Source organism: Scyliorhinus torazame, chromosome 2 (genome assembly GCF_047496885.1).
Source record: "Scyliorhinus torazame isolate Kashiwa2021f chromosome 2, sScyTor2.1, whole genome shotgun sequence".
NCBI lineage: Eukaryota > Metazoa > Chordata > Chondrichthyes > Carcharhiniformes > Scyliorhinidae > Scyliorhinus > Scyliorhinus torazame.
In genome coordinates, this window is record NC_092708.1 from 345,103,982 (window position 1) to 345,123,028 (window position 19,047).

The window sequence follows — 19,047 nt, forward strand, 5'->3', positions numbered from 1 at the left end:
AAAGAGGGGGATGGGGGGGTGAAGGAAAGATTTGGGTTGAATGAGGGAGGGAGGATCTATGTGAAGGGGGGGATAGGTCTGAATGAGGTTATGGGTGGGTGAAGGAGGGGATCAGGGGGGTGAAGGAGGGGGACGGGGTGGGTAAGGGGTGGTGAAGGAGGGGGAAGGGAGGGTGAAAGAAAGGGACGGGGGGGGGTGAAGGAGAGGGACGGGGGGGGGTGAAGGAGAGGGACGGGGGGGGGGGTGAAGGAGAGGGACGGGGGGGGGTGAAGGAGAGGGACGGACGGGGGGGGGGTGAAGGAGAGGGACGGGGGGGGAGGTGAAGGAGAGGGACGGGGGGGGGTGAAGGAGAGGGACGGGGGGTGTGAAGGAGAGGGGCGGGGGTGTGAAGGAGAGGGGCGGGGGTGTGAAGGAGAGGGACGGGGGTGTGAAGGAGTGGGTAGGGGTGGTGAAGGAGGGGGAAGGGGTGGTGAAGGGGAGGGGCAGGGTGGTGAAGGGGAGGGGCGGGCGGGTGAAGTGGAAGGAGGGTGGGGGTGAAGGAGGGGGACGGGGGGGGTGAAGGAGGGGGACGGGGGGGGTGAAGGAGGGGGACGGGGGGGGTGAAGGAGGGGGACGGGGGGGGGGTGAAGGAGGGGGACGGGGGGGGGGTGAAGGAGGGGGACGGGGGGGATGAAGGAGGGGGACGGGGGGGGTGAAGGAGGGGGACGGGGGGGATGAAGGAGGGGGACGGGGGGATGAAGGAGGGGGGGGGGGTGGGTGAAGGAGGGGGGGGGATGGTGAAGGAGGGGGACGCGGGGGGGGTGAAGGAGGGGGACGTGGGGGGGGTGAAGGAGGGGGACGCGGGGGGGGGTGAAGGAGGGGGACGCGGGGGGGGGGTGAAGGAGGGGGACGCGGGGGGGGGTGAAGGAGGGGGACGCGGGGGGGGGTGAAGGAGGGGGACGCGGGGGGGGTGAAGGAGGGGGACGGGGGGGGGGTGAAGGAGGGGGACGGGGGGGGGTGAAGGAGGGGGACGGGGGGGGTGAAGGAGGGGGACGCGGGGGGGGGTGAAGGAGGGGGACGCGACGGGGGGTGAAGGAGGGGGACGCGGGGGGGGTGAAGGAGGGGGACGCGACGGGGGGTGAAGGAGGGGGACGCGACGGGGGGTGAAGGAGGGGGACGCGACGGGGGGTGAAGGAGGGGGACGCGGGGGGGTGAAGGAGGGGGACGCGACGGGGGGTGAAGGAGGGGGACGTGGGGGGGGGTGAAGGAGGGGGACGCGGGGGGGGTGAAGGAGGGGGACGCGGGGGGGGTGAAGGAGGGGGACGCGGGGGGGGTGAGGGAGGGGGACGCGGGGGGGTGAAGGAGGGCGATGCGGGGGGGGTGAAGGGGGGTTGAAGGAGGGGGACTCGGGGGGGGGGGGGAGGGGGAGGGGGGGTGAAGGGGAGGGGGGTTGGAAGGGGGTGTGAAGGAGGGGGACTCGGGGGGGGGGGGGGGGTGAAGGGGGAGGGGGGGGTGAAGGGGGAGGGGAGGGTGAAGGGGGGGGAGGGGGAGGGGGGGTGAAGGGGAGGGGGGTTGGAAGGGGGTGTGAAGGAGGGGGTGAAGGGGGAGGGGGGGGGTGAAGGGGGAGGGGAGGGTGAAGGGGGGGGTGAAGGAGGGGGACACGGGGGGGGGGTGAAGGAGGGGGACACGGGGGGGGGTGAAGGAGGGGGACACGGGGGGGGGGGTGAAGGAGGGGGACACGGGGGGGGTGAAGGAGGGGGACGCGGGGGGGTGAAGGGGGGGACGCGGGGGGGGGTGAAGGGGGGGACGCGGGGGGGTGAAGGGGGGGGAGGGGGGGGAGGAGGGGGACGCGGGGGGGTGAAGGGGGGGAGGAGGGGGACGCGGGGGGGTGAAGGGGGGGAGGAGGGGGACGCGGGGGGGTGAAGGGGGGGAGGAGGGGGACGCGGGGGGGTGAAGGAGGGGGACGCGGGGGGGTGAAGGAGGGGGACGCGGGGGGGGGTGAAGGAGGGGGACGCGGGGGGGGGTGAAGGAGGGGGACGCGGGGGGGGGTGAAGGAGGGGGACGCGGGGGGGGTTGAAGGAGGGGGACGCGGGGGGGGTGAAGGAGGGGGACGCGGGGGGGGGGTGAAGGAGGGGGATGCGGGGGGGGGTTGAAGGAGGGGGACGTGGGGGGGGGGTGAAGGAGGGGGACGTGGGGGGGGTGAAGGAGGGGGACGTGGGGGGGGGTGAAGGAGGGGGACGTGGGGGGGGGTGAAGGAGGGGGACGTGGGGGGGGGTGAAGGAGGGGGACGCGGGGGGGGGTGAAGGAGGGGGACGCGGGGGGGGGTGAAGGAGGGGGACGCGGGGGGGGGTGAAGGAGGGGGACGCGGGGGGGGTGAAGGAGGGGGACGCGGGGGGGTGAAGGAGGGGGACGCGGGGGGGGTGAAGGAGGGGGACGGGGGGGTGAAGGAGGGGGACGGGGGGGTGAAGGAGGGGGACGGGGGGGTGAAGGAGGGGGACGGGGGGGTGAAGGAGGGGGACGGGCGGGGTGAAGGAGGGGGACGGGGGGGTGAAGGAGGGGGACGGGCGGGGTGAAGGAGGGGGACGGGGGGGTGAAGGAGGGGGACGGGCGGGGTGAAGGAGGGGGACACCGGGGGGGGTGAAGGAGGGGGACGGGGGGGTGAAGGAGGGGGACGGGCGGGGTGAAGGAGGGGGACACCGGGGGGGGTGAAGGAGGGGGACGGGTGGGTGAAGGAGGGGGACGGGTGGGTGAAGGAGCGGGACGGGGTTGGGGTGAAGGAGAGGGACGGGGGGGGTGCGGTGAAGGAGAGGGACGGGGGGGGGGGGGTACGGTGAAGGAGAGGGACGGGGGGGGGGGTGTGTGAAGGAGAGGGACGGGGGGGGGGTGTGAAGGAGAGGGACGGGGGGGGGCGGTGAAGGAGAGGGACGGGGGGGTGTGAAGGAGAGGGACGGGGGGGGGCGGTGAAGGAGAGGGACGGGGGGGGGGTGTGTGAAGGAGAGGGACGGGGGGGGGGGGGTGTGAAGGAGAGGGACGGGGGGGGGCGGTGAAGGAGAGGGACGGGGGGGGGGGGTGTGTGAAGGAGAGGGACGGGGGGGGGGTGTGAAGGAGAGGGACGGGGGGGGGCGGTGAAGGAGAGGGACGGGGGGGTGTGAAGGAGAGGGACGGGGGGGGGGCGGTGAAGGAGAGGGACGGGGGGGGTGAAGGAGAGGGTCAGTGGAGGAGGGGGGTGGGGGGGGTGAAGGAAAGATTTGTGTTGAATGAGGGAGGGAGGGAGGATCTATGTGAAGAGGGGGTGGATGGGTCTGAATGAGCTTATGGGTGGGTTAAGGAGCGGGAATTGGAGTGAAGGAAGGACAATGGATGTGAGGGGTGTGATCAGATAGAGGGCGTTAAATCACCTGCGATCCTGGTTCCACCGTGGGCTTGGATTTACAGGTGTGCACCTGAAACTTCAGCCCGCCCACATGACAGCTGTTCCAACTCGTGTGCTCTGTTTCGATACCCGAACGGTGGCCGCCAACGGCCACATCAGGCACTATGGACTGGGTCTTCCATGATTCCACACTAATGCTACTGAATGTGGAGACACTTGGCCACATGCAGTATTTGCAATGTAGTTCTGAACTTGTGAATGTCTCCATAGAGCCATAGAATCGAGAGTTACAACGGATCAGATAAGTCCTGTCCTCTCATCTGTGGTTGGTTGGGAATAGTGACTGACTTTTCAATTGTTGGTGCATTTTCAATATTTGTCTGAACCTAATTGGCTATGAGCAATATGATTCAGAGAAACAGCATTTTGGAGCCCCTGCCTCTGGGGGCTCTGCGCTCCGGCATGTTGTGTTTTATTATAAATCAGCCCCTGCTGCAGGCCTATTTTACCACCATGTTATTGTGCGCACGTCCAATATTTCAGCTGCCCTATTCCGTACTTTCCCTTGGGGGAGAGTGCTTAGAAACTGTTAATTTTGCTGAATAATATATGCACCAATGAAACTTTTGATCTGCGGACAGCATTTGTATAGACTAGGCACAGGGTACTTGGGCAGGAGAAAGGAGTGAGGAAGAACTCTAGTTAATTTTTTAACAATGGAAAAAAAATCACATTTTTCTCAGACTCTCATGGGTTTTCGTTTAAAATTGTAATTAAAAATGTTTTCTGTTTTATACTGGCCATGATATTGCCACTTTTGTAATGTCTCTCCTATGTCATGCTACATTTGTAATATTGTAGAGCTTTAGAACATCAGTTGTGAATTAAGCAAATCCATTCCTTCTTGCAGGATGATGGGAAACCACAAAGTCGGAAACACCTAACAGCCAAAGAGAGGAAGTAGGTATCATTTAGAACTATTAAAATAAACAAGTTATTATTTAGTATTATACTCTACGGTTGCTGAGAGAACATCCATGTTTTCAGAATTATTGTTATGATGGCTTAGTGATAGGACAACATAGCTTGTGACTATTTTGTCTGGTTTTTCACAAAATAATTATGATGAATTAAGTAATCCTTTGCTTCACAGTCTTGGTTGATCATGCTGATTACTTCAGCCATGGGTTATCTAATTGCCTTTGTTCATAAGGAGCGATATTCCAAGGGAAGTATCGTATTGGAGCTTCTTTGTATCCTAAAGACTTAATGATTTTGCTCCTCTTTATCTTCACTCGGAACAGAAACCGTATTTATTTAGCAGGAATTAAAAAGTGGGGGAAAAAAAATGTTGGAGTTGTTGATCGGATTAAGTAGAATGTTTAGTGACTGGTTAATGTTTGTACTACATGAGTTTCCCTACTCGGTGTTTTTATGTGGGTGATGGGAGGAATTTCTTTTTGTGTTTCAGAGAAATTAAGAAAAAGAGAAAGCCTGAAACTGAAGACTCAGAATTAACAATTCAATCTGAAGTCAAGAAAACACCATCTGTCGAAGAACTGGATGCTAAAAAATTTCCATCTTCGCAGCAGCCTTTGAAAAGAGGACAAAAGGTAATGGGAGGAGATGGATTTATGTGTTCTGTCGTAAATACTAAATTATTTTCCAGTAACTGGGGGTTGTTTATATGCTGTCAGAATTATCCAATTGGATAAGAATCATCCAGTACTTTTGCTGTATAATTGAAGACATTAAGTCAAACTGCAAATGCTGGAAATCTCAAATAGAAATAGAAAATGTTCAAAATGCAACATCAGGCCAATCAGCATCATGGAAGTTAGGAAAGATCTGCACTTCTGTTTTTAGATGTAGCCATGCATGCTGTGTATTTTTCTCTTATAATGGAGCTGAGATCTTAATAGTTTTGTTTTGTTAGTTTTTTTGCAACGTGAATTGACACATAGTATCTGATTTTTACCTGCAGAACTTCAATGTGATTTTTTAAAAATTCTATTGTGCTATACGTGTGCCTGCATTTATTGCCCATCCCGAATTTCCTTTCAACTCCAGAGGGCTTTTAAGAGCCAACCACATTGCTGTGGGTCTGGAGTCACATGTAGGCCAGACCAGGTAAGGATGGCAGATTTCCTTCCCTAAAAGACATTAGTGAATCAGATGCTTTTTTATGACTATCAACAATCGTTTAATAGTCATCATTAGGCTTTTAATTCTAGATATATTTTTACTGAATTCAAATTTCACCATCTGCCATGTTGGGGTTCAAACCCGCGTCCCCAGAGCATAACCCTGGGTCTTGGGATTACGAGTCCAATGACGCAGCATGGAGGCCCAGTGGTTAGCCTTTTGAACGCCGTTAATGTATCTGCTTCCACAACCACCCCTGGCAGCGAGTTCCAGGCACTCACCACCCTCTGTGTGAAAACTTGCCTCGCACATCTCCGAATGTTGCCCCACTGGACCTTAAACCTATGCCCCCTAGTGACTGTCCCCTCCACCCTGGGAAAGAGTTTGCAGACCTCTATCCGGTCACCCCTCAATCTCCGTCGTTCTAATGAAAACAATCCGAGTCTATTCAGCCTCTCCGCATAGCTAACACCCTTCAGACCAGGCAACCTGGTAAACCTCCTCTGCACCCTCTCCAAAGCCTCCACATCCATCTGGTAGTGTGGCGACCAGAATTGTGCGCAATATTCCAAGTGCGGCCGTATCAACGTTCGATACAACTGTAGCATGACTTGCCAGCTTTTATACTCAATGCCCCGTCCAATGAAAGCAAACATTCCATATGCTTTCTTGACTACCTTGTCCACTTGTGTTGTCACTTTCAAAGATCTGTGGACCTGTACGCCCAGATCTCTCTGACTTTCTATATTCCTAAGAGTTTTGCTATTTACTGTATATTTCCCCTGTCTGTTAGACCTACCAAAATGCATTACCTCACATTTGTCCGGATTAAACTCCATTTGCCATTTCTCTGCCCAAATCTCCAAACTATCTATGTCCTGCTGTATCCTCTGACAATCCTCAATACTATCTGCCAACCTTGATGTCACCCACAAACTTATTAATCAGACCAGCTATATTTTCCTCCAAATCGTTTACGTATACTACAAACAACAGAGGCCCCAGCACCGATCCCTGTGGAACACCACTAGTCACCACCTTCCATTCAGAAAAACGCCCTTCTACTGCTACCCTCTGCGTTCTGTGACCAAGCCAGTTCTGTATCCATCTTGCCATCTCACGTCTGACCCCTTGTAACTTCATCTTTTGTACTAGTCTGTCATGAGGCACCTTGTCAAAGGCTTTACTAAAGTCCACGTAAATAACATCAACCGCCCTCCCCTCATCAATCATCTTTTTAAAAAAACATTTGGAGTACCCAATTATTATTATTTTCCGATTAAGGGGCAGTTTAGTGTGGCCATTCCACCTAACCAGCACATCTTTGGGTTGTGGGGGTGAATGTGCAAACTCCACATGGATAGTGACCCAAGGCCGGGATTTGAACCCGGGTCCTCAGCGCCGTCCCTCATCAATCATCTTTATCACCTCCTCAAAAAACTCGATCAAGTTAGTGAGGCACAACCTCCCCTTAACAAAACCATGCTGTCTATCACTAATGAGTCCATTTGGTTCAAAATGGGTATAAATCCTGTCCCTGAGAATTCTCTCCAATAATTTACCTACAAACGACGTGTGGCTCACCGGCCTATGGTTTCCTGGATTATCCCTGCTACCTTTCTTAAACAGCGGTACCACATTAGCTATTCTCCAGTCCTCTGGGACCTCGCCTATAGCCAATGAGGATATAAAGACGTCAGTCAAGGTCCCAGAAATTTCCTCCCTTGCTTCCCTCAGTATTCTGGGGCAAATTCCATCAGGCCCATGAGACATATCTACCTTAATGTCTTTTAAAACACCCAATACCACCTTTTTTATGTCAATATGATCCAGACTATCCACACACCCTACCCAAGAATCATCTTCCACAAAGTCCTTTTCTTTGGTGAACACCGATGCAAAGTACTCATTTAGTACCTTTCCCATTTCCTCTGGCTCAACACATAGATTCCCTCCATTGTCCTTAAGTGGTCCAATCTTTTCCCTGGCCACTCTCTTGCTTTTTACATATTCACCTTATTCCTATTTGCCAAGGACTTTTCATGACCCCCTCCTAGCCCTCTTAATTCCTCCTAATTTCCCGCTTAAGTACCTTCTACTTTATACTCCTCAAGGGTTTTGACTGTCCCTACCCTTCTAGACAAAAGCCTCCTTTCTCTTTATGACGAGGTTTACATTATCCCTCGTTATCCAAGGCTCCCTAAACTTCCAACATTTATCCTTCGTTCTCTCAGGAACATGACTTTCCTGAACCCTAATAAACTGTCACTTGAAAGATTCCCACATGTCTGATGTTGATTCACCCTCCCAACAGCCGCACCCAATCCAAATTCTTCAATTCCTGTCTAATGTTATTGTAATTTGACTTTCTCCAGTTTAGCACCTTAACGTGAGGGTTACCCTCATCCCTATCCAAAAGTACCCTAAAACTTATGGAATTGTGGCCACTACTCCCAAAAGGTTCCGCTAGTGAAACTTCAACCACCTGTCCACGTTCATTCCCCAATACCAGGTCCAGTACTGCCCCTTCCCTCGTTGGACTATCTACATATTGCATCAAGAAGCCTTCCTGGATACACCTTACAAACTGCCCCATCCAAACCCCTAGCAATAAGTGAGTCCCAGTCAATATAGGGGAAGTTAAAATCCCCTACCACAACAACCCTGTTACTTTTGCACCTATTCAAAATCTCTATCTATTTGCTCCTCGTGTCTCTCGCTGGCAGTTGGGGAGCACTACCCAGATTGCCTCATTGTATGAGCGCTCCGAGGTGTCCTCCCACAGTACGGCTATAATATTTTCCTCAACCAGTAATGCTACTCCCCCACCCCTTTTACAGCCCCTCTTTCTCTCCTGAAGCATCTATTCTTCAATGTTCAGCTGCCAATCCTGCCCTTTAATCACGTTTCTGTGATAGCCACAACATCATAGTTCCTAGCACCTAATCAGTGCTCTAAGTTCATCTGCCTTACCTGCTATACTTCTGGTGCTGAAACAAATACACTTCAGACCACTGCGTTTGAGCAGACTGGGTGATGTTGTTGTTCTCTTATTCTTGTTCTCTTTTTCCCCTTCAGTTATTACACCTATTAAGCCAACGCTCTGTTTCCCATCCCCCTGCCAGACTAGTTTAAATCTTCCCGAGTGATTCTGGCAAGCCTCCCAGCCAGGATATTAGTGTCCCTCCAGTTTGGATGCAAGTCCTTCTTGTACTGGCCCCACCTGCCCTGCAAGAGATCCCAATGGTCCAAAAATCTGAAACTCTCCCTCCTACCCCACCAGTTTAGCCACATATTTAGATGCACTATCCTCCTATTTCTAGCCTCACTAGCACGTGGTACAGGGAGTAATCCTGAGATTACAACCCTAGAGGTCCTGCTTTTTAGCTTACTGCCTAACTCCCTGAACTCATTCTGCAGGACCTCATCGCTCTTCCTACCTATGTCATTAGTACCTATGTCTACCACGACCACTGGCTATTCACCCTCTCCCTTCACAATGCTTTCTGCCCGTTCAGCGACATCCTGGCTCCAGAGAGGCAGCATGCCATCTTGGAGTCTCTTTCATGTCCACAGAAGCGCCTATCTGTACGCCTAACTATAGAGTCCTCTATAGCTATTGCTCTCGTGGTGCCACTGCTCTGTCTGCTGCTGCTGTTATGCCCTGATAGGCCATCCTCCCAAACGGTATCAAAAACTGTATACTTGTTAGAGAGGGGGACGACCACAGGGGATTCCTGCACTGACTGCCTGCCCCTTCTAACGGTCACCCATCTATCTGCCTGAACCTTGGGTGTCATCACATCACTAAAACTCCTGTCTATGACACTTTCCGCCACCTTCATGCTCCTAAGTGCAACCAGCTGCTGCTCCAACCTATCCATGCGGTCTGTGAGGAGTTGCAATTGGGTGCACCTCCTGCAGATGTAGTCTGCCGAGACGCTGGAAGCGTCAAGGATCTCCCACATCTCACAAGTGCAGCATTTAACTCCACTGAACGACATTTCTATCACCCAATTAAATTTCTAAAGAAAATTTATTAAACTCTTACCTTCACTTATCGCTGGAGATACCTGAGGTAGGTCTTTGTATTATTTGCCTTCCCAGGATGCTCTCCCTGCAGATTAACAGTTACAAAGCACAAAGAAAGAAAACAAAACAAAAAAGGAAAAAGCACCTCCTCCCATTCTGCACCGAATTACCACCCAGCTCCAAATGACCAATTTTCAATCCCTACTCTCGCTGCCTCACTCAGGCTGTCTGCAACTTCATGTGCGCAAAGCTTGGCACTGCTGCCGTGGAGTACCAGGGAACTGGGTTCGATTCCAGCCTTGGGTGACTGTGGAGTTTGCACATTCTCCCCGTATCTGTGTGAGTTTCCTCCAGGAGCTCCAGTTTCCTCCCAAAGTCCCAAAGATGTCCAGGTTAGGCGGATTGGCCATGCTAAAATTGCCCCCTCCCGTCCAAAGATGTGTTGGTTAGGTGGGGTGATAGGGAGGGCAAGTGGGCCTAGACTGGGTGCTCTTTCAAAGGTTGGTGCAGACGCAATGGGCCAAATGCCCTCCTGCGCTGGAGGGATTCAATGGACAATACCACTGAACCACTGAATGAATACCACGCACACGCACATTAAAATACCTAACAAAAACTGTTAATTGGAATGATTGCAAACATTCAAATGGGATATTTCTCTTGTCTGAAACATGTTGTACTTTCATCCGTTATCTATCAACAACTTGTATTAACATGGTTTGGTCTGTTCCACAAGCCACAAGGCTCCACACCCTTGATTTAGTCATTTGAGCCCAAGTGGGGGCATGTAACACTTGCAAGGACTGATATCTACACTGAATTCGGGTATACTTTTTAACTTTCCTCTTTTTGTATTCAAGTTTTGTAAATTCTGAATGCAGAGGCCATCCATTTCTTTCATTTTCTTGCATTGGTGCTGCTGTTCTTCAGCTCACTGTGTTTTGTTGCCTGATTCTTTATTCACTCTTTATTTTTAATATTTGATTTCAAGCCATCTGATTCTGTAGCTGTGATGGTTACTTACTGTTTTGAGAGATTCTCAGACTGAATGTTCTCCAGAGGATTCCATTCGGGGGAAAAAAAACAGAGGGCCCAGTTTCTTTAGTCCCTGACTAATTTTATAAAATCAAGCCATGTTTATGGAGGAAGTGGGCGGCCATGGTTTAGAATCTGACTTTCACTTCTGCCATATGAGTTCATATCTAATCCAGGCAAATGGGATGAAAGTATCTTCACTCTGTTGATTGTAGGGTCCAATGTGAGATGAATTTGGCTGATCAGTCCAATTCTTAGTGGGCAGAAGCCCAACTTGGTCATTTAGCTTGACACTAATTTTCACACTGAGGCCACAGTTTAGGATTTGGAGAATTTTTTTAAAAAGCGTACTTGCGTTGAGATTGAAGCATATTGCTAGAGGGGAGTAAAGGGAGTTTTAATCTAAATTTGGCTATGATCTATCTTGCCAAATGATGTTATTGGTGACACTGGATGCCTTGAAATGAAAAGAGTTCCATTACCTCACCATTAAAAAAAAAAAAGTATAAATTAGAAATAACTTGGTTACATTTATCATTTTCTGATGATCAGGTGAAAATTGCCACTCGCCTTCCTTGGCCGTTAAGAATTGGTACTGAGGCAAATGACAGTGACACTGTATTTGCGTTTTAGTCAAGGGGAAATAGTGATGCTTAGTTTCAGATACAGATTCAGATTCACCTGAGGAGGGGGCCGGGCTCCGAAAGCTAGTGTTTGAAACAAACCTGTTGGACTTTAACCTGGTGTTGTAAGACTTCTTACTGTGCTCACCCCAGTCCAATGCCGGCATCTCCACATCATCAGATACAGGTGGTGAGGAAACGAACAAGAGGGAAAGACCTCATCCTCACTAATCTGCCTGCCGCAGATGCATCTGTCCATGACAGTGTCAGTAGGAGTGACCACCACACAGTCCTTGTGGAGATGAAGTCCCGTCTTCACCTTGAGGATACCGTCCATCTTGTGGAGGATACCGTCCATCTTGTGTGGCACTATCATCGTGCTAAATGGGATAGATTCAGAACAGATTAAGCAACTCCAGACTGGGCATCCATGAGGCGTTGTGGGCCATCAGCAGCAGCAGAATTTTACTCAGCCATAATTTGTAACCTCATGGCTCGGCATATCCTCCAATCTACCATTATCACCAAGCCAGGGGATGAACACTGGTTCAATGAAGAGTACAGCAGGGCATGTCGGAAAAGGAGGTATAACCTGGTGAAGCTACAACATAGTACTACTTGCATGCCAAACAACATCAGCAGGAAGTAATAGACAGAGCTAAGGGATCCCACAACCAATGGATCCGATCTAAGCTCTGCGGACCATTCTTTTAAATTTAGAGTACCCAATTCATTTTTTCCAATTAAGGGGCAATTTAGCATGGCCAATCCACCTACCCTGCACATCTTTGGGTTGTGGGGGTGAGACACTGGGAGAATGTGCAAACTCCACACGGACAGTGACCCAGAGCCAGGGTTGAATCTGGGTCCTCAGCTCCATGAGGCAGCAGTGCTAACCTCTGTGCGGCCATGTCGCCCTTAAGCTCTGCAGACCTGCCACATCCTGCCATGAATGGTGGTGGACAATTAACTCACTGGAGGAGAGGGCTCCACAAATATCCCCACCCTCGATGATGGAGGAGCTGAGCACATCTGTGTAAAAAACAAAGCTGAAGCATTCGCAATAATCTTCAGCCAGAAGTGCTGAGATGAATGATCCGTTTCTGTCTTCTCCAGAGGTCCCCAGAATTGCAGGTGCCAGTCTTCAGCCAATTTGATTCGCTCCACATGATATCAAGAGAAGGTTGAAGGCACTGGATACTGCAAAGCCTATGGGCCCTGACAGTATTCCGGTATTGGTAATGAAGACGTCCGCTCCAGAACTTGCTACGCCCCTGGCAAAGCTGTTCCAGTAGAGCTACAACATTGGCACCTACCCGGCAATGTAGAAAATTGCCCAGGTATGCCCTATATGCAAAACGCAGAACAAATCCAACCTGGCCAATTACTGCCCTATCCGTCTACTCTCATTCATCAGTAAAGTGATGGAATGTTCGCTGGTGGTTGCACACTGATGATTGATTGCACAATGTTCAGCACCATTCGTGACTCCTCAGACACTGAAGCAGTCCACGTGCAAATGCAGCAAGACCTGGATAATATCCAAGCTTGGGCTGACGAGTGGCAAGATACGTTCGTGCTTAGCAATGATCATCTCCAATAAGAGAGAATCAAACAATCGTCTCTTGACATTCAATGGCATTACCATCACTCAATCCCCCACTATCGACATCTTAGGACCTACCATTGACCAGAAACTGAATTGGAGTAGCCATATAAATATTGTGGCTACAAGAGCAGATCAGAGGTTAGGAATCCCCTGACTCGGTGAGGGAATTTCCGCTGCTCCCGACACAGGGGATCCAGGATCGAGTGCTTTTGGGGGGGTGGGTCGGGGAGGGCAAAGTGTCCGAAATATACCGGGAGATGAGAGAAGAGGGGGAGGAGCTGGTAGAAGAACTGAAAGGAAAATGGGAAGAGCTCAGGGAGGAGATTGAGGAGGGTTTGTGGGCTGATGCCCTAAGCAGGGTAAATTCCTCTTCCTCGTGTGCCAGGCTTAGTCTGGTCCAATTTGAGGTGCTACATAGAGCACACCTAACGGGAGCGAGGTTGAGCAGGTTCTTCGGAGTGGAGGACAGGTGCGGGAGGTGCGGGGGAAGCCTGGCGAACCACACACACATGTTTTAGTCGTGTCCGGCATTGGAGGGGAGTGGCGGGAGTGATCTCTAAGGTGGTGAAGGTCCGGGTCAATCCAGGTTGGGGGTTAGCTATATTTGGGGTAGCGGATGAGCCGAGAGTGCAGGAGGCGAAAGAGGCCGATTATTGTGGCCTTTGCGTCCCTAGTAGCCCGGCGAAGGATTTTACTCATGTGGAAGGAAGCGAAACCCCCCCGGCGTGGAGGCCTGGATAAACGACATGGCAAGGTTCATAAAACTGGAGCGGATGAAGTTTGCGCTGAGAGGATTGGCTCAGGGGTTCTCCAGGCGGTGGCAACCGTTCCTCGACTATCTAGCGGAACATTAGGGGGAAAATAGATAGCCAGCAGCAGCAGCCCAGAGGGGGGGGGGGTAAATTGTTTTTGTTCTAGAGTGGGTGAAGGGGCGGGGGGGGGACCACTATTTTGTGTTATTTTGTTAGATACATTGTTTAAATAAAATAGTGAACTATCAGTTATCATGTTACCGTTTTTGTTGATTTGTAAGGGGGAAAAATTGTGTTTGAAAACTTTAATAAAATATATTTTTTTAAAAAGAAAGGAATCCCCTGACTCCCAAAGCCTGACCACAAGGCACAAGCCAGGAGTGAGATGGAATACTCTCCACTTGCCTGGATGAGTGCAGCTCCAACAACACAAAAAGCTTGACGCCATCCAGGACAAAGCAACTCGCTTGATTGGCACCCCTTCCACAAGTATTTACTCTCTCCACCACCGATGCACAGAAGCAGCCATGTGTACCATCTGAAAGATGTACTGCAGGAACTCACCACATGGACTGCAGCGGTTCAAGAAGACAGCTCACCACCACCTTCTCAAGGGCAATTAGGGATGGACAACAAATGCTGGCCTCGGCAGCGAAGCCCACATCCCGTAAAAATGAATTTTGAGAAGCTGCTGCCTCTAAAAGTGTTTTTCTCTTTTAATAATCAGGCCAAACTGAAGAAAATGAAAGAAAAATATAAAGATCAAGATGAAGAAGATCGTGAATTAATGATGAAATTACTTGGGGTAGGAATAAATTTGCATTAAACAGATAATATTTAAAAATGCTTTAGTGATTGGATTTTAATGTGTATTACCTGAATACAGTCAGCAGGTCCAAGTAAAGAGGAAAAGGTTAAGAAAGGAAAAAAGGGCAAAACAAACCAACCTGCTAAAAAACAGCAGGTAAAGCAGCAGTCTTTGATCAGAGCGACTATTGTTGAAAACAAAGAACAAGATCTTGACCTTGTGACACATCATGTAGCAGACGTCACTATAGAGGGGACTGCTCCAGAAGCTCACCAAGAAGTAAGGCATTGAAGCATGTTTTTAAGCATTGATGCTATGAAAACTTTTATTCAATCAATTAACAAAAATGGCAGAGTATACTTTAGTGAGAAATTGATGTCCTTTAATATTTGTATTATTTTGTTAATGTTTAGGACCAGGAAGACGCTGAGCAAGACCTGCAGGCAGCTGAGGTTGGTTGGTTATTAATAAGTAAACGCTTCCAAATAATTATCAGTATTTATTAACTGCCTTCCTCTATAAGTTGCCAGTGTGTTTCAGTACGCAACACACCGTAGGGGTGAGTTGAGAATAGATTCTGTTGAAACTAGATGGAACTGAAGAATGACTAGCATAATAAGCGCAAAAGGCAATTAATTTACCATCCTGTGGTGGGGAAAAATGTATATATTTAATTAAAGATGAAATTACTAAATATCTAGATGAGGATAAAATAATTATAAGCAACTAATATGGATTTCAGAATGGGAAGTTGTGCTTGCCAATCTGTTAAAACCTCTTTTACAAAGTGATGGATATAGTAGGTAAGGGAAATGCAGTGGATGAAAGCCATGGACAAGGTAACAGTTGCCGAAGACGATTAACAGTTATGACATTAGGGAAAGGGGACAAATTGGATTAAGAGCTCTTAATACAGGAAGAAGCAGTATGAGTCGAGAGCAGTTGCTCAAATGGTTGGAGGCAGGCAATGGTGGCCATGTTCCAGGACTGCTTCTGTTTGATATACAGCAGTAATTTGGAGCTGGCAGGAGTGGTGTCCACTTGCACATAGTATTAAAACAAAAAAGTATAGTAAATAATTCCAAGGGCCAAAATAAATTGGATGGGGTATTGATAAAGGGTGAAAATGTGGCAGGCACATGCTTTAGCGTGATTTCTTGTATGGAGGATAAATCACAAAATGAACTGGTTGGGCTAAATAGGCCATTTCTGTTTTGTCACATTATGTAAATCCAAGAATATAGTCACTGTTTTGGCATGTAATGGTATATCATATTGCTCTGATCTGATCCACAACTATAGCCCAGTCTTTTAATTTTAAATTGGCCTTGTAGACAGTTTTCAGCCACTCAGTCTTTTTTAAAGTTACTGAAACCTGTGAAATGGTCTGTTTAGGAATTTAAAAGCTATAATGAGACTTTATAAAGAATTGTAATGTTAACAAAAAGGAAAAATTAAATTAAAAAAAATACAGTTTAGAAAAATTGGGAAACAAAAATAATAGTTGAATTATAGTGATTTAAATTTTGATCCAAATTGTTACTAAATGTTAAAACATTACATTTATACAGTTACCTGATCTCAAATTGAATGCTGCGGTGATACAGTGGATCTCTCGGCGTTTTAGATGTGTGGATGAGAATAATTAGCCAAGATTGCCATTCCTGATCACTGTACAGTGACCCTTATGGAAAATGCACATTTGTGGAAGTCGAGCGAGGATAGGTTTTGGCTTGGCTGTGATGCGCTTAATTGTTTCAAAACCCACTGACACCCACTGTCAAAGGTCAAATACAGAGAATGGGCACTTGTGAAGGTGGAAATCCGTGCAACACTTTCAGTTCACTTGCTCTTCTTTCACTGTGATGTACTTTACCCGTCTCTCAATCCTGTTCACATACAATTAGGTGGTTTATTTGAATAGGATAGAGAAACTTGCTCTCCTTGTAAGGATGTGGCTCCCAGGTGGATTAATTATGCATTACATTTTACTATGACTCCAACAAACACCTATAAAACTTCACATTAATTATGAAGCGCTGAGCATTAATAAAATCAGTACTTTTTTTCCCTCCAGTTCACTACACTAAATGCAAGAAATTGGGACAACAATGATAACATGAATATTTATACAGTGCTTGTAATGCTGAATAACATACCAAGGCATTTTACAGAAGCAAATTGACCCTGTGACAAAGGACGAGTTAATTGGTGGGGTGACAGAAATTGTAGCCAAAGAGGTTTTTAAAAATAAATTTAGTGTACCCAATTAATTTTTTTCCAATTAAGAGGCAATTTAGTGTGTTCAATCCACCTACCTTGCACATCTTTGGGTTGTGGGGGTGAAACCCTCTCAAACACTGGGAGAATGAGCAAACTCCACACAGACAGTGACCCAGAGCTGGGATCGAACCTGGGACCTCAGCGCCGTGAGGCAGCAGGCCTAACCCGCTGCGCCAGTGTGCTGCCCTCCAAAGAGATAGTTTTAAGGAGGAGAGAGAAGATGAGAGGCAGAATGATCTAGGGAAGGAATGAGCGACTGTTCTGGATGACTGATGGCAAGGCTAACAATGCTGGGGCAAAGAGAGTGAGGATGTGCAGGAGATCAGAGTTGGAGAAATCTAGAATTGTTGAAGGGTTGAGGAAGAAATTAAGTCAAGTATTCTTGATTTTGCTGTTCGTAATAATCTTCCAGAATTACAAATAAAAGTAGCTGTTTAATAATTCAGTAGCCGGAGGAAATTGCTTATCATAATTGCATTTGAGTAGAACAAGAGTGTATTTTGAAAACTTATAATTGACAATTGAAGCAATTAAGTTTAATAAATCTTTACGTTTTACTTCAGGAGAGTGAGAAGTTGCTGAACTCACTAACTGGTCAGCCTCACCCAGATGATGTGCTGCTGTTCGCTGTACCTTTCTGTGCTCCATACACGGCCATGACTAACTATAAGTAAGTTTTATTACAAACTGTTGTCAATTTACTTGAGTTATTTAAGGTTCAAGAGGAAGATATAGGAATGCATAAGTGAGTACAGGTGCAGTATCTCAAATTTGGCTTTCAAAAACTGGGATTGTCCAAAAGATGAACATTTTCCCCTTGGATGCTGCTCCTGGAGTAGGATAAGCATGGGAATGAAGAGGCCATTCTTGGGCTGATCCCAGAGGATGGAATCAATGAGAGTTGTATACTCACAGGATTGAGTCAATGGCAGAATTTAAAATCTTTTCCCCGCCCCCGGCCTTCCCTATTCTCTGCACACAAAGCTGCCTGTTCCACTGGCGAGAACATTTGGATTGCAACATTCCCAGCCGCTTTCAGGTGAAATGATTTGAAATCAGCTGTTTCTCTCTCTCCCCATTATTGCAGTCCACGTGAATGCTTTTTTTCTGCAAGAATCACCCCATTGTAAGAATAATAGATTTTTGAAAATTAGCTCTTTTAAATTTTCACTGTTTCTTCCCATTATCGTTATCAGAACTTGCAGTATTCAAGCATTCCATCCTGTGATCTACAGTCTTGTTATTTTATGACATTAGTGATCAATACAGAGTGTGCTACAGAGACAACCTATGTGAAGTGTTGATCTCAAAATCCTGGAAAATCTAAATTCTCACCCGGTCTTGGCCTTAAGGGTGCTGGATTTGGAACACTCTACCTGTAATTAATCAAATTCACTTTTAAGGTTCTCTCCTTTATTCGTTCTCATCCGAATGAGAAAATTGTGGCTTCAAGCCCCATTTCAGAGAGTGCATAATCTAGGTTGACAATTCGGTATGGTACTGAGGCATTCCAGCATTGTCGGACGTGCCTTCATTAAGATGGCGCACGTTTATCAAAGGTCTCTTTTTCAAGCAGTGGGGAGTCCCCTGACGACTTGGCCAACATTAATCCCTAAACCAACATCAGCAAAAAAACATACAGTCACTCGTGATATCATTAGGTTTAGAGTAGCTATGGGAAAAGGAAAACAATTAAATCTGAAAATATTCAATTGTAGGAGGACTAATTTCTGTAAATTGAAAAAGGATTGGACCCAAGTCAATTGAATTAAAGTTTGGCAGGTAAGACTGTCAATGAGCACTGAAATCTTTCAAAGAGGGGGTAGTTTGAATAAAGACTAGAGACATTTCTACAAGTGAGAAAAGAAGGCTATCCAAAGATAGAGCTCTCTGAATGATTAAAGATGTAGCAATTAAGATTAAACTGGAAAGGGAGGCTTTTGATAAATGTAAGGTTCACAGTGCAGTGAAGAATCTAGCTGAAACCATAAAGTACAGATATAACAGGAAATTAATGGACAAGAGAGTGTATGAGAATAGATCGGTAGGTAACACAACCCCCTCCCCCCCCCAAGTGTCTTTTTATATACGTATAAATAGGAAAAGTGCACTCAGAGAAAAACTGGGGCCAATTAGGGACCAAAAAGAAGATAATCTTGCAGATGTAGCAAGCATGGCGAAGAATGAGTACTTTGCACCTGTCTTCACTAAACAAGAATTTGCTGCCAAAATCACAGTAAAGGAGGTAGTGGAGAAATTAGATAGGATAAAAATAAAGATGAGATACTTGTATTCGTACATTAGAAGGGAGAGAAATCCAAAGGAAACGTTTCACTTGTTGCTTTTGTACTCTTGTAATGATCCAAGAAAAGTTTTGTCAAAGATCTGAGAATAACTTTCCCTTGATT

The 19,047-nt window shown here is 48.3% G+C and overlaps 1 protein-coding gene across 2 annotated transcripts in view; it reads left to right on the forward strand.

The window, feature by feature from the left end:
• Positions 1-19,047, forward strand: part of LOC140403153 (ribosome quality control complex subunit NEMF) — a 112,916-nt gene that overhangs the window by 83,946 nt on the left and 9,923 nt on the right. For both annotated transcript variants that reach the window (XM_072490849.1, XM_072490858.1), the window contains exons 25-30: positions 4,263-4,312; positions 4,824-4,965; positions 14,276-14,353; positions 14,435-14,635; positions 14,770-14,808; positions 17,203-17,309. In XM_072490849.1, coding sequence (XP_072346950.1) covers positions 4,263-4,312; positions 4,824-4,965; positions 14,276-14,353; positions 14,435-14,635; positions 14,770-14,808; positions 17,203-17,309 — 617 coding nt within the window. The remainder of the gene's footprint in view (positions 1-4,262; positions 4,313-4,823; positions 4,966-14,275; positions 14,354-14,434; positions 14,636-14,769; positions 14,809-17,202; positions 17,310-19,047) is intronic.